This window comes from Lytechinus variegatus, chromosome 5 (assembly GCF_018143015.1).
Source record: "Lytechinus variegatus isolate NC3 chromosome 5, Lvar_3.0, whole genome shotgun sequence".
Taxonomy (NCBI): Eukaryota; Metazoa; Echinodermata; class Echinoidea; order Temnopleuroida; family Toxopneustidae; genus Lytechinus; species Lytechinus variegatus.
The window spans coordinates 47,806,189-47,832,333 of record NC_054744.1 but is presented as its reverse complement, the minus strand read 5'-3'; the positions used below and the strand labels follow the sequence as shown (position 1 = coordinate 47,832,333).

The window sequence follows — 26,145 nt, the reverse complement described above, 5'->3', positions numbered from 1 at the left end:
TCTATGGGAGATGAAATTCATCAAAGGGTGATTATTTTTTGTTGTAATCGGTCTGCTTAATTAATTCAGGAATTAAATTAGCTGTTAAATGGTCTGTAATGATTTCCATTGAAAAAAAACAATGCAAAACAACAGATGAAAAAACAAAGAAATAAATAAGAAATTATAAAAACATAGAAATACATAGGGAAAAAATTGGCTCTTGCAATTTTCTTTGTAGAAACCTTTGAATTAGATTACAAAGATGAAATCTGCAAAAAAAAAAGAAATTTGAAGTGAAATTGGGTGTTAGGTATACATATGTTTTTCATGAATAAATTTGCAGATTTTATTCATAATAAATAAAAACAATTATTATTTTCAGATTTTTTATACTATCTTGTAGTTAATGTGGTGTAAGGAATGTGCGTGCCAAATTTCGGCACGATCGCACGGACGGTGGCCGAGATCAGAAGGGGGCCATCATGCCCCCCCCCCCCCAGTCCTAAATAGATCTCAAATAGCCCAGTCCTTTTAGGGTTCAACTGCTAATACTTTTTTCTCATTTCAGTTGTTACTTGATAAATACAATTTATACTTAACATGCTTAATAACTAAAAAAATGAAAGATCAGGTAAAGATTGCGTATATTCAGAAAAGGACGGAGTTTGATACTGTATAAGGTTATTAAATACCATAATATAAAGTATATAATCCTTAAATATGAAAACAAAACATTGAAAATTCATTTACTCATAATTAATAAGTTAGAGGACGATATGACAGTATGATTTAATGATTTTTCAGGTGAAGTATTTACATGATAAATTGGCGACTAAACATTGCACTCAATTTATTTGATATTTTTTATGACTTGTACGTCAAGACCTGCTGGTAACAAAATGACATTGGTCAATTAAGATGACAGTTCCACTCGCAGTTTTCTCAAACGACATTTATGTTTCATATTTCCCATTGATTTGAAATAAAACCGTCGTTTTACTGGCCCATGTATTTTGGCAGCGACATGCTGTCTGTTTTTCCGTCACCATATAATAATAATAACGTTTTATTTACCAAGGGTAGCCACTTCAGTTAGGAAACTGCTCTACCAGCGGGCCCTGCATAACATTTTATGTTATTATTCACATAGTAAAGAGAAGTAACCCCCTCCCCACTTGCCCAACTTGACATAATTCAAATGATCACAAAAATAATTTCAACCACACTCCATTGGAGCGAAAAAAAAACCTCTTGTAATTGAAGAGGTCTACAACTTGGTTTATCACCCAATATTACAACGCCTTGCGATTGAAAATACATGCACTCTTCTTTACCACAACACAAAGGAAGAGAAACAATACAATTATCACTACCCCAAACCGAAATGCTATTCCCTCGCTTTGTACTCTCGCATTTTAGGAACATGGGAACATTTCCCATCAATGATTGTTCTATCAACCACAACCTCTAACCCCTCATATCAAATTTCCGAAATAAATTCCGTTGTCTCATTCCAAAGTTTGCCGCTTTATGGGTAACGCAAGGAAACAAAACTAAAACAAGGATGAATTACTGTAAAACAAAATAAGTGCCATGACACAATCAACTGCACGCTATGCAGTCACTTTCAAAGGCCGCAATCAAAATAATACCATTCGACTACGAATAGCATACCGAATGATAACCGGTTTCCCTGTAGTCAGGTCCGATCCCATTTTAGCATTTGTAAATTTTAGAGTTTATGTGTCATGATACTCAATTACAACATTACAGTATAACAGAAAAAACATCGATGAAGACCTCAGTCACACCAACAGGAGTTAAACCAGACCACCAACTTCACAATGCCTTGGTTTTACATGATAATTGTGGGTTTGGTGGTGCCCAGAATTCTTAGTGCGACCGAAAATATATAGGCTAATGATGCAGATATAACCTTATAACGTTACAATGATCGGTTTGTAGTTGGCTTGTTTAGTGTGACCAAGATCTTAGGATGTTAAACCGTCGATTCAATAGCCTACACCTTGACTACCGATTCGGTTCTTCCTAGCCCAGCCCTGCTGTTGAAGTCGACGATGAGATGTCCTCTCAGAGACCCAATCAGGTGCGATGATAAAATGACGTCGGTATGTCGGCTTCGTCATCATAAAATGGCTATTCTCGTGTCGGTACTCCTCGGGGAGGGTGACCCTCTTCTTCCGAGGGGCTTGTGGGTGGGATGCTGCTAAGGACTTGGGGAGCTGGCGGATGTCCAGACCTGGTTGTTGCCTGGGTTTACAGAGGATAAAGAAAACATTTGCCGCTAAATTAGATTTGTGGAAATGAGTATCTTTTTAGTATTCTGTAAGGGTTATGGAGGAAGATCAAAGTTGTCGAAAAAATGACCGAGTTTTACATGAGAACAAAAAGACTTCCGATCTTCATCATGTTCATAATAATGGTGAGCGAATAGATAGTGACAGTTTGACATATTCAAGATATCAATAAATTAGCAAATATAGATATAAACAAAATCAATTATATACGATATTTGACAGTCGACCATAATTACTTCCATGACGTTGTTCAAATTACCTAAGTATAAAATGGTCAGAACACTTTATGATAACGATGTTCGTCCTTCGATAGCGAAGACGACCATAACTCCACAACTTTATACTTTATAGCTATACATGCCTACAGTTCCTTTTAGTCTTGCTGAACAACTTAATAACATGATAAGAAATGCATGTCAGAAAGTGACAGTGAACGATATCTCATTACAACAAAACAAACATGGAAAGAACTGTCCCAGATCATTAAAAAAAACCATTCATCAACCAAAGGCTGTAGGTTCAGAGAGTTCAAGACGCGTGTACGTAGAGAGTCAGACAAAGAAAGCGATCAATAGATTTGGTTATCCATTATGGTCCCTGGTTGATATCGATTGTCTGGCTGACTGTAATCATGATTCTTTCTGCTCTACTTCTAGAATACATTTCTTCTAATAAGCCGATTCCTAAGGGGGAAGGTCTATACCCGGGGTATACCAGGAGTAACGACAATTGCCATAAACTGAAGGTTGACGGGATGATCCTAATTAGATTTCTATTAAAATGAAGTTATAAAGTATTACTTCAAGCCCGTAAATTAATTTTAAAAAATATCTTTAAAAACTGAACTGCTGAAAGGAAAAAGAAAATCATCAGGTATTTCAATTACAATTCATAAAGAAATAATTAGTTATCATATTGCTAATATTGTTTCTATCGCCTCTGCAATCGAAAATAATAAGGAAGAATTATGAAGTCGTCAAATTTACCCCTTTTTGGCGGGAATCAAGTTTATTATATCAAGAACTTGTTGAACATTTCCATCTTCGTGATTCAAGTATAGACAAATCTGTCAGTTTCGAATTCTCTTTCATTCTTTTGGACGAAGACAATGAAGAAAAGGCAATATGAACTAAGTTAACAAATCGTGCATTATCAAGTTATCCTATCTTCTCGTCACGCTAGAACAAAATGTGAATTTCGAATCGAGACACATGCAAGCAACATTACAAACCGTTACAACAATTACCAGGCATATTAATATAGAAAGAAATACTCACAGCTCTAGCTTCTCTCTAAGTTGTTTCATCCAGGCCTGGACCTGGGTGTCATCTCTTCCGTTTCTGTTAGGTACTGGTTGTCTAGGGGCTGGTGAAGGTGGAACATAGACATGTGTGGCTGCTGGGACTCTGCTGTTAGCTGGCCCCATCCGACCCTGATTCATCATAGAGGTTGCAGGGGCTGCTGGCCGAGGAACGGGTTGGTTGCCATTGAGAGATTGAAGCATGTTGTATGCCACATCTTTTTCTGCAAGAAAAAGGGAGAGGGGATGGACAGTAAGCTAAAATGAACATCTTTAATGTAATTCATGAAATAAAAGGAAACAAACAATATGTTCATCTAGTGAATGATCCTTCTAAGTAATTAAAACATTAACAGATCAATAAAAAATTATAAGTATTACAACAGAGTAATTATAAATTTGCATTTGCATGGAATCCTACCTTTAATTGGAATAACTTTGACACGCTGGAACGGCATTTTTTTTTAATCCTTCCCGACTAACCAAGAAAAATACTTGTGTTGACTTGGTGGTAGTTGGTAAGGTAATAACTCCTAAGCAACACCAACAAGAGACCCTTCACCTGCGGTATGGTATTGACTAACAACTTTGGACAAAGGAAAGATGTCATTGTCATGTCGTTCGCGGTAAGGGAATGGTTTTTAGTCTATTATTTATTGAACTGGTCACAGAAGGGGTACGATTGTCAAACGAGAATCATCAAGGACGCAACATCGATAACCAATCGCATGGAGGGCGCCCTCTTTACAAAAGCCCAAAGATTTATGTCTGGCACTTGCTGGAAATCAAGTGACATCGACTGGTTCATGATTTTGAAATTTCAAACAAACCCCTCAAACTAAAGCAATTGTTATTTGCTCAACTAGAAGTTTCATTGTAGTTTACTAATATCCCAACAATATCACAACAACCTTACGAGACGAACATGAATAAATGTTTAAAAATAACTTTCTTTTTTTTAATATAATTATTAGCCATGATACACCGTTAGTGTGTTATTACATCGATGCATACATTCGAGATTGTCTAAATTCTGAAACAATTATCAATCATCAAGAGTTCCCATGGATCAGCTACATGTGTTGTTACCACAGCAACGCATCACCCCCCCCCCCCCCCCCACCTAACCCAACGTATATTTCTGCTCATTCTAATGATAGGACAAACTCTGTGTCCGTGATATAAATTGTGACACTTCTATCACCGCATGTCCTCAAATGACAAGAACACCTGAACTACGTATTCATTTAGATTGAATGCAATGATAGAAAAGACTTGATTAAGAGTGAGTAAGTAAAAACATACCACAAAAGCAATGGGAGAGAGGAAAGTGTGGCATCATACATCTTGGTCGCAATGCCCATATAGGATGTCCATAACACTAGCGATCTAAAAGTTAAAATGCTCATAACGTTCTTATTGTTTTCCAATATACGGTTCTTAAACTTCCATTGATCTTGTGATTTTTGTCTGTTTTCACACAAGATCTCGTCCGAATTGTTTTATTTTCCCTTTAACCTGCTAGATGCCCAATTGGGTATAGATGGATTATTGTAGTTACTGAAGATGGAGTTCAAACCTACCGAAATCTGTGGCTCCCTCGACCCAAGCCTTCATTCTTGGGGCTAGGTTGTCAGACTTTGGTGCAACCGGAAGCTGAAATGATAAAATAAAATAAATGGACATATTTTAGGAAAGCTATAGTTAACCGACAACAATTTAACGACACTTATTGTAAGAAAGGTAAAATTAAAGAATGGGCATATTAAAAATGAAGGTAAAATTAAAGAATGGGCATCTTAAGAATGTAAAACGCTGTCAAGCACACCAAAGCTATGAACCGTTACAACGTACAGTGGCGTATCGAGTCAAAAATCAAATATTATAACGTATATGAACGTAATGTTCACCATTCGATCTGCATCTTGTAACCTTTTTCATTTCGTTTTCTTATTTACTTCTTATTTTTATTATTTCTCGCTTGTGCATTTTTTTTTGGGGGGGTCAAGTAATTAACTCTAAGTCACCCCAATCTGCAAGCCAGTGACAAAACGTCAACGGGCTTCATGTATATAAATCTAAATGCTGATATAACGCGAATCAACTCATTACATGACATAAGAAGAGAAAGCATCGCATTAATGTGGGTTTTTTGCTTAATCCTATCAATTTCTCGATATTTATAAGAGCGATGGAATAACAATGAACTACAGGAACGGTTTACAGTCGGAAACTATTCCAAATGTTACATTATACTGAGAATCATGAAGTGAAAGTATATAGTAAATTTGTTAATGTTGTCCTGAGCGACAACAACGCGCTCAAATTGATGAGACAATATTGATTAGGAAAACCTCACAATAGACAATGACTAATAATATTGATTGATACACATAGAAGGAAAATCTCAGTAGCGGAATGTTTTTTTCCATGTTTTTGTTATCAAATAATTCGAAAGATGGCAGGTTCAAGTCATCGTTTGCATTACATGGACAAACTTTTATGGGGAGAAATAGAAATATTTGAGGTTGTCGATCTAGTGGAACATGACTTGAGCTGAAAATGAAATGAAGAAAACAATTTGAATTTGAATTATTTAGAAACGACAACTGCTATGGGTTATTTCACACCTTAGATATACTAAGAGCGTCAAAGGCGCCATCTTAAGCACAACTTTATCCCGTTCCATAAGAAATCGTCATTAATTTACATTAATCTTAACGTCTTTAGGACATTAAATTGACTGAGAAAGATCAGCATGACATAGGCCTATATTAAGTTTATTGGGTTTCCATTTCGATAAATGCATCAGTAAGTTTTAGGCAACGGACCCTAGTTCTCTTTGGATTCTGACATCGTTGATACTGTCTTAACTTACCGATTCTTTAACCGCCTTTTCGTCTTCTTTTTCATTTCTGTTCTCTTTACCATGTTTACCAACCATTTCAACCTGTTAGTAGAGTGCAAGTTAAAACACACACACAAACAAGGAATGTTAAGATCAAAGAAGAATTCGTCACCACCATGCCCATAAACCTGCATCCTCGAAAATGACCTCCTGCGGGGGGTCCGTTGCAGAAAGAGTTGCGTTTAAACACAAGTAAAGAAATTGCAAGTCCCAAATACGCGCTGTTGATTAGTTGAAAATCAAGTTGCGCATGATTTCTAGAGTGTTGTGATTGATTGCAACTCTTTCTGCAATGGGCCCCTGGCCCCGTCTTACAAAGAGTTGGGACTGATCCCATCAACCACAACTATGGAAAGCCAGCAACGCCAACATCTAAAATGCATGATCGTTCAAATATTTCCTATAGACATGTATCTTCATACATCTTATTTTCTTAAAACATTAGTTTGCTCCTCTCTGCAAAGGACATTGTGCAATTTTCCTGCAAAAAAATATGACATTGATGGATTTCCATAGAGTTGAGGTTGATCAGATCAAACGTAACTCTTTGTAAGACGGGGCCTTGTTGTCTCAAACTACATGTATTCTTTAGGAAAATTCAAATTCCTTTACGTATATTGTCTTAACTGATGAAAAATGTCTGGATATTGAGTGATCCAGACTTACAAAACATAAAAATCCACAATGATGCTTTGTTTCTCTTCTGATTTGGTTTTATTCATATGAAATCTACCTTTGCCTATATGTCATGTTTGATATCTGTACCCGGTTGTATCAAATCTTACAGTTAATTGGGTTGTTTATTAGTAGTGACTCAGTGATTCGAATTCATTGAAGGCCTTCATGAACCGATGGAGTCCTGCTAAGATTTGAATTATTTTAATATTTTGTGAAATAGACATTAAAGGAGAATGAAACCTTTGAAACAAGATAGCTTGTGTGAAAACAGAAAACTCAAAGAAACATGTCAACGAAAGTTTGAGAATAATCGGATAAATATTGAGAAAGTTACGAGCATTTGAATATTGTGATCACTAATGCTATGGAGATCCTCATATTGGCAATGCAACAAAGATGTGTGATGTCACTTGTGAACAACTCTCCCCATTACTTTAGTATATATTTCACTTAAACTGCCTCTTTTATCACATCTATCAGTAGATCATGCATGTGCTCTTTCTTTAGGAGGGCATGTAATACAGATTTTTAAATAATACATCATGGATAACGAGTTTGTGTCACCATAAACAAGATAAGAAAAAGCAAAAAGAGACATTTGGGGGTATTTTATAGTCCATCAATGGGAAAGCTGTTCACATGTGACATCACACATCCTCGTCGCATTGCCAATTTAAGGATATAAATAGCATTAGTGATTGCAATATTCAAATGCTCATAACTTTCTCATTATTTGTCCGATTTTTCTCAAACTTTCTATCTTCTTATTCTTTGATTTTTCTGCTTCGACACAAGCCTATTTGTTCCAAAGTTTCATTCCCCTTTAAATAGATTGCTTTTAAGATTTTAACACAATATAGTTTTCAAGAGTGATTTTAAGTCCCATCACCACAAAAGAGTTAAATCAACTGCAGCAAGAACAATCACATTGTCAGGATAGTTCATTTGAAAATAGTATGTAGTCTATCACACTTTTGAGAATGTGGTTTTTAATTTCAAGAATGTTCTACAAAGTACCAAAAGAATAAGGTGCAATTGCCTATATACAGGTGAAACAATTTTCCCGTTTATAGACCAATAATTCAAACCGAGAATGCATATACCGAAAAGGGAATAATTGCGCCAAATTCATAAAAGGCAAACAAGAAACTTTGAAGAAAAAAATTACCAATAAGAATTTTCCCTGTGAGGACCAAAGTTTGTGAGACATTAAAAAGAGAAGAAATAAAAACGTGAATGTGGATTAATGATTAATTTGATGTGGAAACTTGGCATAAAATATACCATAAAAAGTAAATTTTGTCAATCATAATCATAATGTCAATTATTTCTTGAATCGATATCGACGGATAACATTGTGTTAGGAGTTATTGAATAAATGCGATAGGGTAACATTAAGATTATTGTGTTTCTATTCTCAAGGGTAATATGTATGATGAGAATATTTGCCAATCACTAATTATGTGCTTTGAATTACATGCTTTATCCACGGCAAAGTTTAGGTATTGTTAATGTAAGAATATCATAATTCATTAATTTTGTTTTCTAGTTTTGTGTTTTAATCGTAGCCTTGCTTTACCTGTTCTGGAGCTGTCTTAGATCTAGAGAGCACCGGTCTCTGTTTGTAATAGGTCCATGATCTGACCGCCTAAACGTTATTTGTCAATCACTAATTATGTGTTTTGAATTACATGCTTTATCCACAGCAAAGTTGAGGTATTGTTGATGTTAGAATATCATAATTCATTAATTTGTTTTCTAGTTTTGTGTTTTAATCGTAGCCTTGCTTTACCTGTCCTGGAGCTGTCTTGGATCTAGAGAGCACCGGTCTCTGTTCATCTGACCCAGCCAACGCAGCAGCTTGTGCCTCGTATGCAACTGATTTCGATCTTCTTGCCTGCAGGGGTGGGGTGGGTGGTGTATGGGTGCGTTTTGTCTTCCCTCCTGTCATGGATTGTGTGCTGAGGTTTAGGAGGGGTTTGCGAGGGGTAGTGCTCTGGAATTTGACTGATGGGGGACGGGGCGTGGCAGGTATCTGCCCGTAGGTCTTTGCAGCAGCTTTGTAATGGTTCCCTCCTATATGATCATGAAAACAAGATAAGTCAACAAGTTTTCATCAATCCATCACTTTCGTGAGCATTTCAATAGTCAATATGATAACACTGAAATTATAAACTTGAGACGACGCGACGTTCAAATAAATGTTATTAGTCTACAGAAATCTGCTCATAACTGAATATCTATACTCTAAAAATGAAGTGCTCATCTAGCACTTAATGGGCTTGTAAGTGCTGATTTAGTCATTCAAATATGAACTAGAAAATCAGCACTCAAAGTACAGTCACTATGCAATAATAATATAAAGTTCTTGTTAGTATAGCGCATACATGGCATATCACATTTTGAATGTCTCTGTCATGTCTATGCGCTTCCAAAGGACTTGGATATTACCCCGGCTGTAGCTGTACAAGCCCATTAAGTGCTAAATTAGCACTTCATTTTTGGGGGTGTTAAGGACCCTTTAACGGGAATTTCGGTATCTAGTCATATTTCTTTTATGTAACAATGTTGGTATAAGTCGTTTATCATTTTCGAAATGGGTGTTGTTTATGTTTATCTTTGACTTAGTCTGCTATGCAGACTCTGAATGGCTCGTGAGGTGGTATCTGCTACTGGTTTGCGAAGCAAACCAGCCTGAAAGGGTGAGCGCAGCGTGAGCGCAGCGAGCCATTCCACATCTGCAGCCTCAGTAGACCTAGTCTGCTATGCAGACTCGTTGAAGCAGCTGAGGTACACACACTGCAGATGTGGGTCTACATTTGTAGACTATCTTTGACTAGTGATGGCACAGTACAGTATAGATTATCAAAGACAATTATGGCAGTCAATTGTTTTTATCTCTCTAGTTCCCTTCACCATGATATTTAACGTCCCGTTAAAGATGTCAAAAACAATCATTTTCACTTTTAAATATTGAAAATACTGGATAGGATGGGCCAAAATCTTTCACATAATCAAAACAGAAAATAGAAAATAATTGAATAAGATAAGTGCCAGAGAAAGGCGAGAGATAGTATTTGCTTCATATCCTTGCCTTGATTGTTTCGTTAAACTTGTTTTTCCAACATAATCAAAGATGGTGGAATATGTTGTGAGCAATTATCTGAGCGTATTCACCCTATCTGTACATACTGATTCATCATGTTCGTGATGATGTTACTTACTTTCTCGTTTCAATTCTTTCTTATCAGCACGTTGGCCCTCTTCAAGAATGTTCAATGATGATTTAATGAACCCGTCCAGATCTATATCTAAAATAAAATTGGAAAAAATACAGTCTATTATTTACAATACCATTTGACACCGATAACGTTTACTTGGGAAATAATGTGCACAGACCCACAGAGCGACACCATCAAATCAGAATAACCGTATCCACTTTAGAAACAAAGGTGCAGGTTCACTGTAAAAAACTGCGGTGTTAAAACTGACACCAAATGGTGTTAATAGAGGACCACACCCTGAGGTGTTAAAATTACACCCTAGATATTAAACGTAACACCAAAGAGTGTAAATGTAACAGCAACAGGTGTTGTAATAGCACCTATAGGTGTAAAACTAACACCACCAATTTAACACCGGTGTAAAATAACTGGTGTGGTCCCCTATGTACACCAGTTAACACCACAGTTTTTGCTGTGTTAGCACCCTATAATTGAAACTCTGATAAAAGGGTCCAAAATGCACACTTTGCCTATCATTTGCACCCAATAGGTACAAATTTGCACTTTAAGGGTGCATGTTATTTTACGATTCATTAAAGTTTTTCTGCTTTACACCCTTACATAATATATGCACAATTTTACTCATTAGCAACCCTTGTGGTGGTGCTATGGTACCAACCATTGGTGTTCAAATCTGATTATCTAAGTGTACATAGATACATTTGGTCCAGAACAGACATTTTTTCTCAAAGTTTCATAGGCTCTTTTTATATACTAAGAACAAATTTGATGACATTCAATCGTAAATATGTCTCTAAAATGAGATGTGTGCTCCCCTTGAATATCACCAGTGTCACCGTGAAGTAACCGTCCAAACTCATTCGTGAAAGTTCGATGATAGTGCAAAAGTAGTGTGCGTGTCTCCCCATCATAATGCCCCAATTTTCATGCATATTTTTTATTTTTTGTGACCAGATAGTTAATGCATGTGATTCGCGTTTCAAAGAAACTAGAATAAAACAGAGAAAGGTCTTTAACCGTGCGTAACTGTGCTTATCCAAGGTTTATCAACAGACTTCAGTCCAAAGGTAGAAAGGACAATGCTATAATTTTTATCTTACCACGAGAGTATTTTCTAGTCCTCATAATCCATTGTTTGAAATTATCTTCCGGTAAAAAATAAAGAAAGTCATAGACATAAATATTTAAAGACTCAAGAATGAACAACTCATGTATAATGTAACCGACTAAAGTTATAAGTCGATTGAGCAGAATTTGAAATTGTTCGTTCCCGTGCTTGTAGAACCCAAGACATAGACGCGTTTTTAAAAACAACATTCGACGGTCAACGAAGGCAGTAGGACTCGAAAAGGTAGTGGACTTCTACAAGCTTTGAGGTATAAGATTCAAGAACGACTGTATTTGCAATATTTCTTCAAAGAAAGTCGATTAGGAAAAAACCCAAATACATACTCCCAGTGTTGAGATGGACCCCTTCACCCCCCCCCCCTCATCTATAAGAATGTTCCTTACGTTTTGGCTGATTGGGATGTATACTAATCCCAGGTCCTTGACCGCCGGGTCTAGCAGGGAGAGACTGGGTGAGTTGTGGGTACTCTCTGTGTTCCATTATCCTCTTGATGTTGTTGAGCTTGCCTTCTCCGATGGACTTGAGGACATAGTCCTGGACCGCCCTCTGGACCCGGTGCTGCAAGGCCATCTGTGCATCTTGTTCCTTTATGTTCTTGGGCTCAAGAAAGTCCTACACGCGATACATAAATAGGAAAAAAAAAATAAGGTTATGATCATTGGAATGACTGGTTATGTGGTATTCTTTACTTGATATAAACATATTGGAATCATTTCTACGAAATGATTTATAGAGTTGAATGATAATTTGGGTATAATGTTCCGCTTTTACATCGGAGCGACGTCTGTGAGTATATGTAAAACCTGGTCATTTGATCATTGCTCTCCCGCACATAGTAATGATCATTTCATGATAATTTCATTATTTCAAGTGAACTTTCATGGGAACATGATTAGTGTACACTGCTTTCATTATTCAAACATAAAATGTATCCAATCATCAAAACCATCACTCAATGACAAAATTCTACAACTAGAAAATTTTGTAATGCACGTAGCTCAGTGAACAAAAAATTGAAGTCTTGTCAAAATATTATCCCAGCTAGTCAATTTACAATGGGCGTATAGACACTCGGATGGCTCTACGCTCCGGAAAGCATCACTTGTTGCTAGGCAACGTATTCTCCCCCTGAGTTCACACACACCCCGACCGATATTTCATCAATACTCAACGAACTATCGATAATGGATCGTAGCTGGGGTGTTTGCACTGTTAAATTGAAATTGATCAAGGTTTAATCGGTTGAGGTCCAAGCTATACACATGACTGAGATGCAGAGAAAGCAATATTGCAGAGAGGGTATATAGCGTTGTCCAATTTACATCTGCTGTGTACCGAGACCCACCGCTACTTGATTAATTTGATTAATTTTCATCGATTTTCGCGTCTGGCTTTGACTAAACTTTTAGTTGACCTTGGTTCGATTGTTATACATTTCCACCTCTTCACGTTCGTCGTTCCCGGTATAAATGAATGACAATACATTACTGAAATGTAAAAGAATTTTATTGACCGTCTCTATGTCATGTAAATCGATACGTTGGCCATAATGCACTTGCTCTGACAGTCTGACAGATCGGAAAGTACCAATGAATTTGACATTTTTTTTGTATTGAACGAGGTTTGATGGATCGTATTTGTCAATGAACATCAATATTGGTTGATCCCGTCATTAATGGAATCAAATAGTGCTGTTCAACTGAACAAGCCAACAACTTCTGGGGCCCGTTGCAGAAAGAGTTTCGTTTAAACGCAAGCCATAAAGTCAATCGTAAGTCCCAAATGCGCGCTGTTGATTGGTTGAAAATCAAGTTGCGCATGATTTTTAGAGTTGCCATTGATTGCAACTCTTTCTGCAATGGGCCTCTGGTCTCCATGACCCAGAAGGAAACCATCGTCAATTTATTGATTTGAAATAAGACAATTCTAGACAAATGAGAAGATCCACCAAAATGTACATAACATACTTTAGACGCATAATACAAAGTTTTTGAAACAAAGTATCGGACATCTGCCCAGAGGTGTCGTGAGGCGAATCTAATGGGAGGGTATGGGTTTCGGATATGCCCCCTCCCTTTGGGAAAAAAAATGTGAGACAGCGAAGCGAGCCAACCGAAAACCGATTTCACCGGTTAAGATTAATTATGATACTAAAAGAACAGCATAATGATTTAGCAAAAAATACCAATGTCATGTTTGGAGGAGGGCAGCAGTCACATACCATACCCCAAAGTACCTACGCCCATATATTTTTGGTATAAATCAGAAGGAAGAAATTACTGTAGCTAACGACAACTTATCGCTTGTGTTATCTGTTTGTTGGTGTGGTATCTTAGCGCACACGATTTGCCATTTTTCTTGAGTACTTGTCAAACAAAGGGGTTAATATTTTATGATTCTTAATTGTGATGTCCTGGCTACTTATATGGGTAAATATTCTCATATATCGTTAGAAATATTTTTAAACCAATAAAATGGTGCCGATGACCTTATCCTGCTTTATAGTGGATGATTGACTAAACAAAAGACAGCAACTAATAAGTGTTCAGATTATGACCATCAAAGTGCCCTGATAACAACCGAAATCTACCTTGTAATCAAGTGAGTGTATACATTTCAATATTTTTCATGGAAAGTCCTGTGAGTTTCACTCTATATGTATTTTGACCACTTACAGGAAAATTTTAATTCAATATTATCAATGAAATACCAAATACATGTAGTAAGCAATTATGAAATTAAGGGTGAACATGGTGTATGGGGCAGTTAAAACAAATCGCGAGCAAAAAATATATTTTAAATTTTTCAGTTAAAGAGATTCTGATATGATATTAAGGAAACTATATCACATTTCAACTGCATTTTTTTCCCTTTAGTTTCTTCGTTTTCCCTTTTTTCTTGGTATAAATCTTTATTACATTTTGGGGGATGGTTGGTAGGTGGCAAGTCCCCCCCCCCCCCGGTGCCCCATCTATACGCAAGTGCTAATGAGAAATATTCAAAATAAATAAGGGCCCATTCTACCAATATACAGGATACAAACTTGCATATTACCAATTCATCTACTCATCATCCCCGTCCCATATGACCCCCATCTAGCCGCAAAAAGCATTATAATTGCAAAAAGACCATTGTTAGGTCAGTGTCAATTCCAACTAAACATTTAATTATTCATCACAAATTTCATTAGAATTTATGACGTACTTTATGTTCTGCCGTATACATTAAAAGCTTTGGGATAATATAGGGTAATGCGTGTGCAGCTGCTGATAATAAGTGATAAAACTACTCGATGGTGCCGTTGTTCATACAAGATATATTAATTTTATAGAAATTACACGAACAACTTTGATGCAATTGCTCAGGTTTATTTTTCGCCAAATTTCATGTATTGAAAGAACATTATCACTATGTACTTCGTAATAGGTCCATGGTAGAAAGAACGCGTTCACTAATTCCTCTTTTCTGTGAAATAAAATATCGCAGGATTTAATGATGATAATCCGAATTAAGAGAAGATTAGACATCCCCTGAAGCTGAATACAGTGAATGAAGAGAGGCACTTGGAAATTATGTAATATTGTAAAAAGTTCTGGAGCAATGCACACATAAACGGCATAACAATATATTTACATGTGTATTTTGTTGAAATACGAGAAAAGGGTATAGCCGGGTAACCTATAGGTATGTAGAATGGTGTTTTGTTTATTATAGTATGCATATACAAGATCGGCGCCAGGGTACTTAGATGCATGTAGGAGGGGGAGGGCGGCGAGACAACCCTTTTTCTCAATTGAATTACAGGGGTAATATAGACTACACGACCTATAGCCCCTCCCCCTTATGCTCTTCTTTCTTTTATTTTCATTTTTCTATTTTTTTTTCTTTCACTACTTGAATAAATATCAATCATAGGGGGCAGTCATTCCTGTGCGGCCTCTTGATATTTAGAATTCGGTTACTCCCCTCCCTTACGTTACGGAGTGAATAGCGTTTTTATTGAAGGTTTAGATGTTAAGTTTTTTCTCAATAAATTTGTCATCAGATGTCGCCACATTTTATTTTTGTCAATTAAATTACTAATTTCAAGCGAGTTGGTTTGGGGTCTCATCTCACAAACGAATTTCAGATTACTCTGTTCAATGTACAGTCGAAATAGAATAACGTATACTGCAGTGGAACACGTATTACATGTATGAATGTAGCAATCTGAAATGTTTAATGTGTATACCAGGGTATGGATTGCCTCCATTGATAGGAAATGTATCCATCTGTTCAAAGACAATTGGCCATTGTGAAGCTGTTATTACCTGCAGGAATACATAATATTCTCTGACAGTTTTCATTAAAATATGATTAATGTGGAGTCGTTTTTATTTCGTTTAACGATGTTAAAACCACGATGGTGGGTGATTGGATCAATGGTGTCCTAGTTTTCATGAATTAATCATTCCAAAACGAGTTGGCATATTCTAAACAACAGAGGTTTAACAACAGAATCGAAAAAAAAAATAATTATTGAAAAAATTACTCCAAGAGCTACATATAACCGGACATGATGGCTCAGTGGTGGAGCGTCCGCCTCATGAACGGGAGGTCGTGGGTTCGATCATCTGCCGAGTCATACGACTTATAAAAATGGGACCTTCTTCCTAATTCTTGCTGCTAGGCGCTCAGCGTTTACATGGTTTAGATTGGAGGGTAACAATAACATATAATGTTATGCAGGGCCCGCTGGTACATGTAGAGCAGTTTCCTAACTGAAGTGGTTACCCTTGGTAAATAAAACGTTATTATTTTTATTACAAAGCATGATTGGTCATGTGAAGAGGTGATATATATTTTTTGCGAAACTTATTGATAATATATTTTTAGCAGTTTACCATGATTCGTTGATAAGATGGAATATCGGGTGGAATTATCGTTATAGTAAGAAATGGCACAGAATACCAAATTGAAAAATTGCAGTTTCAAATAGAGTGTTTGTTATAATTGACAAAACAATACACACGTCTACCCCCCCCCCCCTCTTCTTCAATTTATTCTCTCACATCCATACTTGATTATGCGTTGCCGGTTTTTTATCCACCCCTCTCATCATGGCGGTAAATTGTGAATTCGTCCACTGTCCACTCATCTACTCACCACATGGTCTACTTTCATTAAGTCTAATGCCATGATTACGTCCATTAATATTCTCCTAACATCCATTTGGCCCAATCATCACGTCCTCTATCACCATTTCGTCTCATTACCAGTTGGTCTTATGTTCGTTTCATTTTCATTTCATTTTGCACAATTTAGCCCTTAGTCTATTTATACCAAATGGTATGTGGACTAAATGGCTATTGGACCAACTGGTTATTAACGGAATGGCATGAGACTACCATGTGATGAGTGGACGAACTGATAGTAGACGAGTTAGCAATTAAAAGAATTGGCATAGACGAATTGGAAATAAACTATCGTGACTGTCAGCGCAGAGGACTATCATTTGTTCATGGGGGGGCATTTTGACGCCCATTCCTCTAATCCCAGTTTGTGCTCTCTCTCTCTAAAACAAAGAGTGAATTTCTTTCACTTTTGCTAGTGGCGTTTAAGAATAACATAAATTTCACTTTAAAACGAGTGAAATTAACTGTTAATATATAGTGAAATTCATTCACCCTCCCGAGGAGTAAATCATTGACTAGATATTTCTTGAGGAAATATCATATAGGCCTCACTCCTTGTCTTCTTCATTATGATCGACAAGATATTCATCATCTTCTCTTGCTCCTCTTCCCCATCACCTTCATCACCACCATGCAAGACTATTTAACACTACCATCAGGGGCGGCGGAGAAAAGTTGAAAGTGTGGGGGGCACAGGGGAAAGGGGCACCTTTTCTTTCGAAAAGAGCACTGTCTTAAAACAAATAATAAATTACTTATCTACTGTGGTGTAATAAGCCACAGAATTATGAGGGGGCTAGATAGATATATCGTATCACACAAAATTTATGAGAAGCTGCGAGCGAAGCGAGCGAGCAAAAAGTTGACATTTTAACAACGGAAATCAAATTCTGTGATAGATTTTGACAAAATATTAAGAAGAAAATATCATATCACCCTGCTTCTCTCTTTCCTTTTCTCTTTTTTTTCTTGGTTTTGATCCTTTTTTTTGGGGGGGGGGGTTCCCCCATCTGTACGCAACTGCTTACCTACCCCACTCACGTTACTCATGAAACGTAAGGCACGTAGGATTATTCTTACAAGTTTTTTCCTTCCTAAGTAGTAACATAAATGAGGATATTGTTTTCTTGTTTCAAAGGGGCACTCGTTAACACATAAAACTGGTCCTTCTCAGGTATAAAAGGGGCATAGAACACATTCGTGATGGGCATTTGTCTTGGGTAAAAAAGGGGCACTGATTCGAGAAAGGGCACTTACAAGAAGGCAAGAGGACACTTACACATAAAACGGGTCCTTATCAGGTGAAAGGGGTACAGAACATGTTCGTGAGGGACATTTTTGGTTAAAATTGGCACTGATACGAGAAAAGGCACTTGCTTAAACATTAAATGGGTCCTTCTCGGAAGAAAGGGGCACAGAAGATGTTCGAGAGGGGGCATTTTTGGTTAAAAAGGGCAGTCTTTCAGGGCTTCAAAAAGTAGGGGGCACTGTGCCCCCCCCCCCAGATCGCCGCCCCTGATTGGCATCACATGTAGTCGTCTTTATCATCATCCTCACCATCGTCTCATGAAATTCAAGCTCCAGTCATGCCAGACGGTATGATAAAGTGCACCACATAATAACACGATCAGTGTCGATAAAGCAATATCTTTTCGATTATGAATACAAAAAATATATAGGAATACAACCTGTCTTTCTTTAGAGTTAAGCGTTCTAAAATCCCAATCCTTAGGTAAGCAAGACTTTATATACATTAAAAACACACGAGAAGGGGTATAAGATTGTATTACCGATTGGGGATGGGGGTTGTTCCTTCGATGGGCTGAGCTGGGCCGCATGCCAGTCTGAACTAGCTTTCTCTTTCCTTTCCGATAATCATCGTAATACTGAGTAGTGAAGAGCTTCTTCTTAGCTAAAATAGGCATGGTGATGATTGCCGTTTAGAACCCCAGGAAAACTCCTTCTTATACCTCAAAGCATAGATATATCAAGTAGCAGTTGGGACGTTGGCTATGTGTACATGGTTCCAATGAAAGCACCAACAGATGTTTCTCTTTAAGTCAACAGGGGCGACGGTCCAAATACTCTGATCTCACAACGGATCCATTGGAAGAAAGTCTTCGTTGGCCAGAAGTCCAAGTTCAGGTATATCCAACCTTCTGGGAGGGGACTAACCTTACCCCCTACCACAGTTAAGTGAAATCTGAAACCCACAACACATACGGTACTACATAGCACATGTACGAGTCTTATGCGGGACCGCGTCCGTTGCTAAGGCAGCCATGGCCGACCCCATTGTTATCGTCCTGAAAGGGATTTAACAATAACCCCTCCTCGTTTTGATGCTTTATTATCCTTCTCCACTCTCCATTTCAATCAATTCTTCGTGCCGCCAAGTCGAGTGTGACGTAACAATTGACTAATGTTTGAGAATGCAAGGGGGTATGGTTCAGGGCAATCCTCCACCATTACCTCTTTTTATTTTGTTTTCTCATTTACACGCTCAAAAAATAAACTTGTTCGTTCTGTGAAAGAATGAGTTGGGGGTAATGATGAGTCTCTCCCCCTCCATCCACTTTCAACACCCCCCCCCCATATCGGTGAATCGGCATTTGCTCGTGCGACATTAATTTTGCTCGAGTCATTATCTCAAAGGGCATAGTGCTATATAGTTACGATCATAATAGAGTTTTTTTTTTGTTCAGACTAATGTGAATTTTAAGGATCCGGTTTTATTTAGATTTTGAGGTTATATTTTATGTATTCAATCGGAGCAAAAATTATTGTCGTCGGAGCAAATTTCATGGAGCCCGCATCTCACTCCGTCTTCCAAATTTAATCCCCGTCACCTTGTCATGCTCTCTGTAGATTCAGAATTTTTAAAACTACTTTACCTATAATTGCAAACTTTAAAATAGTAATTAATTTCACTCAAGTCGTTTCTCCGTCGGCCAATTACTCAACCGAGCATGTAAAGCTACTATTTCTAAATGAAATTATTTGATGAACAAATTGGTTCATCATTGAGAGCTCTTCTTGAAGAGAGGTTTTGTTGTTGTTGTTGTTGTTGTTGTTGTTAATTTTCATGTCCGATATATACTTCTCTATTATGCAAACGCTAACGAGGCCACCTATTGAGACCTAAAAACAAAAGTATTACATAATTATAATCTAATGTCTACATTATTATTATTTATTTGACCAAATCATGATACAAGCATAGATGACATTATAGATGGTAAAAAGAAACAATACAGAATGGAGCAGTGCTACATGCTGGTCAGGGGTGATAAACGTATAATAGCTGTTACTCGGAAGCACATCACCCCCCCCCCCCCACCCCACCCCTACATGGAGCACTGCGTACAAACCGACTTAGAAAACAAATTGCACATAAAATAATCTAGCCCAATGTTTGAAAATCCAATCTATTCAATCTATTCCAGGAAAACAGCTATTAATAAATCATTTTCTCTTGATCATGATGATCAGATGGCTAAAGCTTTCTAACAGGTTTGATATACAAACTTTTTTTTCTTTTAATCTGTTATAACAGAATATGATTGGAATCATTTAATTGATTGGTTTTATTAATTCAATGTCTAGAAATATAAAATGGGGGCGTGTAAGGCCTGTGGTGTTTACAGTGTCGCTGAATAAGCATATCCGCCAACATGTCACCAGTTGACTTAATATCAAAATATAGTCTCTTTTCAAGCAAAGCAAACACGTACATGTATGATTATACATGATACTAAACATAGTTTATGCTTATAATGCAGTAAATTTAAAATGATTGCAAGTCTTCACAAAACGTGTACGCAGTGGAGCTAAATAGATTATTATCCTGCTCTATAGACCGTCTTTTATTGCCCTCCGTGTTTTGCAAAAAAAATCATTTTAATTCATCCAACTCCAAGCATGGACCTACATGTTACGACAGACAGCCAAGTGTCATCAGTCAGTCATCGGCATGAAATACAGATATCATGACGGGGTAGGTGTCGAACAGGAAAAGACAACACTCGAATCATGGCGGAGATGTAGGTTGAATATTGGATCTCGTCTCTGAGAGCAGACGGCCAGCTCGCAAAAAAAAAATCAAGACATCAGCAGTTGATGATATAGGAATTATTCATAAAGTTTTTTGCGTCAGAAGTGCACCCGAAGCAGATGTTTTCAAAGAATCATATGGTGTTAATATGTTCGCCTACACACAGTCGAGTTATTTTCCCTCATAAAACTACATCGGCGCTTCATACAATTATTTTGGCGGGTAAAAAGATTTCTGTTATCGGTGATGGTGATATCGGTACACTATCTCGTGTAAAACACATTTGTACGAATAACATAGATCTGTTTGACCTCGATGCAACCAAGAAAGATCGATAATATTCGATGTTACAATTGGTTTTTCGATAATATTTGTATAACATCATATGTCTATATATCATGTTCGACAGTGGTATATATATAAAAAAATATTGTTGTAAAAGCATTTTACATGATATAATATGGTTGCTAAATCAATATTATAAACGTTCCAAGGAATCACTATTCAACAAGTAAATGGCATTACAAAATTTACAATTTTACACACGACTGACACTTACATGGCTCTATCTGCATTCTTAATAAAAATGCTGATATGTTCCCATGCAGTTAAAATATTTTGTTAGTTAATTGACTCCATATAGGCATTATGTTTTTTAAAGAACGATACACTGTACACTGAAAAACTCTGGTGTTGATTTACCACCAACCCGGAATCTATTATGTCCACACCAGAGAAGTGTTAGCAGTCCAGTTTGGAGTCAAACCTATGCTGTTTCATATTAATGTAATTGTTGTTAACATGATGTTAGACCCATAACAAACTGGTGTTAACACTTCTCTGGTGTGGGCATATACATGTATATATTCCGGGCTGGCGGTAAATAAACACCGGAGTTTTCGCAGTGTACATTTACAGACTGATGCATCTGCTTACGTTAGATGAATTTTAAATAATTTGCCTAAAAGATCAATAAATAAATCATCACAATGCATTATGTTATAGTTAATAAAAACAAATGAAGACCCTTTCGTTCGTTGTGTGTTTATTCTATATCGGAGAAGCATTTTCCCATCCCATCTTTAATTTCATTTCCCTTTTTCAGTTATTTATGTATTCACTGCAATCAGGAGGATTATACAACTCTATATACCACAGTGGAATACAAATACAAAAAATAAAAACAACGAAGATTTCACTTCATTTACACACGAAATGCCGCCCCATCCTTCTTTTTAAGCACTGATACAACATAGGAAACTAATCAGCTAGAAATCATAGCAACAAGTACCCAAGGTAGAACAAAGAATGAATACGTCCTATCTGTACTTCATTATCTTAATAACATTTATTCCTTAAGCATTATCATTACGAATAAAAAAAATATATATATTGCTATGAACCAAACATTTCTATCGCTACATATTGCTGTACCACGACTGTATTGTTTTCTTTTGAAATACCATACAATTGCAAGATATAGCAAACAAATTTTAATGAAAACGAGGAGAACATTTTCAGAGTAATTAATCATTGGCCTTGAACGAAACTTAACCATGGTAGGATTACTCCACTAATATGATCATATTTACCGGCAGGGTCTATTATATTATCATTAATGTATATAACCCTTTACGTTTGTGCGTCGATGCAAATAATTATAGTTCGGGTTCGTGAAAGTTTAATGAAATGTTCACTGTACTTTATATTCTAAATTCAAGAGAATAGCAATTGAACTTCATTTGTGCAGTTCGTGTTTGCCAAATGGTTCAAGGCATCTGTAGCACTAGGAATAGGTTTCTCTTTTGTGATTAGTTTGGAAGACCAAATCTTGTTGTAGAACCGCATTTGCTTGTCAAAAAACATACGTTAGTCTCCATTATAATAACATTCCAGAGTATGACTATTGTCCTTGATTTTTTTTAAACAAAAGGGATAAATTTGATGACAAAATCTCGGAACAATTTGTCAATTTCCTAATGAAATTTATCAGAATATGTAACTGGGCATTGTGGTGCATGAGGGGAGTGATTCAGAGGTTCGAGGTTCGACCCACGGTCGCGTCTTTCGGATGGTGAGGTTAAAGGTCGGTCCCAGACGTAAATAATCATAATCCGATTAATATACTGCATGAACTAAAAAGAAACCCATACAACTCAAAATGTGCTTCCAACAAGGGTAAACAAGATAAAACATTATAGTAATATCAACAGATTTAACGAAAAGCAAGATCATGAATGAAAACATGCTAAATGCATATCACAGGCATGACAGGACAGCTGCTATATCATGTGGAAAAAATATGAAAGTGGTAAAACAAAAATATAAATGGCTAATTCATTCTTAATCAATTATGTTAATTGGAGGGAATATTAAAAAAAATGATATAAACTGCAAATGCGATATTAGTCTTAAAAGAAAAGATTGCTTTTTTTTACTTTTGAAAGAATGGAAAGATAATATGCTGTGCCTCCCTCAATTTCTATTTTTTCACAGCAGGCTATGGGAGAGTGCCGTCACCCTCCCCCCAAACAAAATAAATGGCCCCCAAAATCTCATAAAAATCGCCGCGCATACACACGGTCGTTTTATTTGAACAGGATAGGGCTTCTTTGGCAACACTGCCCAGATCAATGTAAATATGTGTTTTACGTTTATGTCGTTTAGATACTTGACTTGCCTTTGAAAATCCTTTCGTCAACAAATAAAAAAAACTGTTTTAAGATGTCACGATGTCGCGTTCAACATTAGGGACAAACTACGAAACTATCCGTGTGACAACTTGTTGCTAGGAACGTCTGCGTCCTTGGTAACATGCATTGGGTGTATGTGATAGAACAGTGGCCACACTGCATGCAGGCACTTGATCATTAATGTTCTCTTTTTTAAAACACCTCTTATCTTTGATTTGTATATCTTCCTTTTGTCTGATCTATTATACACTATATTTTCCTAAACTACATCGATATTTATGATTATATTATAATACTACTTTTCTTTCTTCATCCTATCTCCAGCAACCACCCCAATATCTCAGAATATCTAACATGTCTAAGGTCTGTACAAAAAAAAATGTATCTTTTCTAACTACATGTAGTTCATCCTTTGATATTGATATGGGGTTGCTATAATTCTATTGCGTAACACTTGTACGGCTGGTAATCGCCAGAATTTCATTTATCAACATTTAAAGACATAATATAACTTATCATTGTTTGAAATATTTGTTGTTTGATAATGCACTTGAAATGAATTCCTACAATAATGAAAATGTGTTGTTTAGAAACTTTAGAGCTCAATGAAAATAAATAAAAGAACCCGAACTGAAAGTAGGTCCAAAATCATTAAATTTGCAACTTTTTGACATGGTCTGTATATGAGTTAATGTACCTTCACTACAAAAACTCCGGTGTTGATTTAACATCAGACCGGAATCTATATATGTATACACCCGATAAGTATTGAAACAACACCAGTTTGGAATCAAACCGATGCTAATTTAGTACTTATTGTTGTTGTATAATCACCTATCTGGTGTTAGAACAAAACGAAACCGGTGTTGTTAAACACTTCTCTGGTGTGGACATAATATAGATTAGGCTGGTGTTAAATCAACACCAGAGTTTTTGCAGTGTTCCAACCTGAATCAGCCAAATAACAATGGCATGTATACGTCAATTATACAGACTTCCGATTTGGGTTGAATTTCGTAGAATATCATGATATCGATTTGAATCGACCTGCTCGATCCTTACCCCATTCAACCTTCCATTCCTTCCTAAACGTGACTTTTATCTTAAGATGTACTTACGTGAGAGCCAATGGTCTGGTAAGAGTTCAGTATCGGGAGAGTCTGGGGATTCTTTCCTAAAATGGCAACCAAATTGGAACAAGTATCCTCAAGTTGACTCATACATGACGCCAATTCAGCAGCCATTCTTTCAGTTCCTGCTCTTCCGATTTAAATACGATTCAGACCTTGCAGCATACATAAGTATCATTCGAGTTCAAATTTACAAATGCTAAATGCATAGTTTTCGGTACAAGTGCCATACATATTCAACAAACTATTTCCAAGTGATAGGTCTGTGCATTCTCCTCCACTTGATTAATCCTCTCAACTACGTATTGTATTGTTGATTATCATGTGACATGTATTATTATGTAAGAAGCAAGTCAAGTAGCTCTTCACCTTTCTCACATACTGATTTCGATCATCTTGATTGTCTTTGTGCTTTCTTGTTTTTTCGTTTGGTGCACTTGTGTGTCATCCCTGATTCCCTATAAGAATATCCTTCTTTTTATTAAGCACGTTAAGTATTTTCATTCCAGATACCTTATAGGATGGTAGTCGATGATGATAAATGGAGATCTTCTCTTCAAGTCAACCATAAAATTCAACCCAGAAAAGTGTATTTTACGAAGTGAATAGGAAGCATAGTTTAGTTTGGATGGAATCAAAACAAGAACAGCTGATGAAGTAAATACAGTATAAAATAAGGCAAAGTGTGGTGGTACGCCAGTACGTGACTGCATTATAGCACGCTCTTGGGTTAGATTATGATGATCCGTTGAAATTTTCATATTCAAATTAGGGGATTAGGTGTAATAAAACTTGTTATAACGAACAATGAATGTGGCGTAATCCACATGGAGGTATATTCAGCGGTTCTGTTAAGGGGTCGGTAACAATCTAATACCGCGGCCAATTGCATTTATTGGCATGATGCGAAAACGATCTGCTGGAGAGTAACTAATTACAAAACTTCAGAAATACGCCTATCAATTGCATATCTACTCGTGCCAAACTATATAAATATATGTACAATGAACCCTCTCAAAACATCTTTGAATAGGCTTGGAATAAGAGATCCAATGTGAAAAAACTCGATAATGATTAAAAATAACACCGTCTTGTTTGGGTAAGATCCGGGGTCATATCGGTCGTTAAAAAACTATGGGCTTTGATCCCTTTGCTTATGATTCTTGACAAAATTTTTACATCAAAAGACGAGCTATAAGCAGATTTATTTCCTCTAAAGTCTGTAAACATCTTACATCGTCGTAAAAAACAATCTTTATACTTAGGTGTGACGAAAAGTAAAAGAAGCCCCCACAATAGCTGCAGACTCCGGATGCTGAATGACGAATCAAAAGATACAATGGCTAATTGAAGATAGAGCTTTGTGAAAACCATAAAAAAATCTCGTCCCGATTTTTTGACCGTATGCATGGGGAGGGAGTAGTTGTAAGTTGCACCGCCTCCGAAGTTTTCAAAACCTACCATATTATTGACAATTTTCCCAAAACACAAAAGGATGACCACCAGGACCACGTTCCTTTCCTTCTTATACACT

General features: G+C 36.7%; 1 protein-coding gene across 5 annotated transcripts; it reads right to left on the bottom strand.

The window, feature by feature from the left end:
* Window positions 1-619: 619 nt before the first annotated feature.
* On the bottom strand, window positions 620-24,818 carry LOC121416331. Of its 5 annotated transcripts, none has more exons than XM_041609895.1 (9): window positions 24,600-24,818; window positions 11,944-12,172; window positions 11,532-11,576; window positions 10,411-10,497; window positions 8,979-9,262; window positions 6,479-6,550; window positions 5,184-5,256; window positions 3,578-3,824; window positions 620-2,253 (listed from the first exon to the last, which is right to left on the bottom strand). In XM_041609895.1, exons 1-9 carry the CDS (start codon window positions 24,723-24,725, stop codon window positions 1,995-1,997), a joined length of 1,422 nt encoding a protein of 473 aa, XP_041465829.1. In that variant the 5' UTR covers window positions 24,726-24,818; the 3' UTR covers window positions 620-1,994. The 5 variants fall into 5 exon arrangements, with proteins under 5 accessions (XP_041465829.1, XP_041465828.1, XP_041465831.1 ...); XM_041609894.1 differs by lacking the exon at window positions 24,600-24,818 and adding an exon at window positions 18,525-19,016; XM_041609897.1 differs by lacking the exons at window positions 6,479-6,550; window positions 24,600-24,818 and adding exons at window positions 8,355-8,369; window positions 18,525-19,015.
* Between the last annotated feature and the right edge of the window lie 1,327 nt (window positions 24,819-26,145).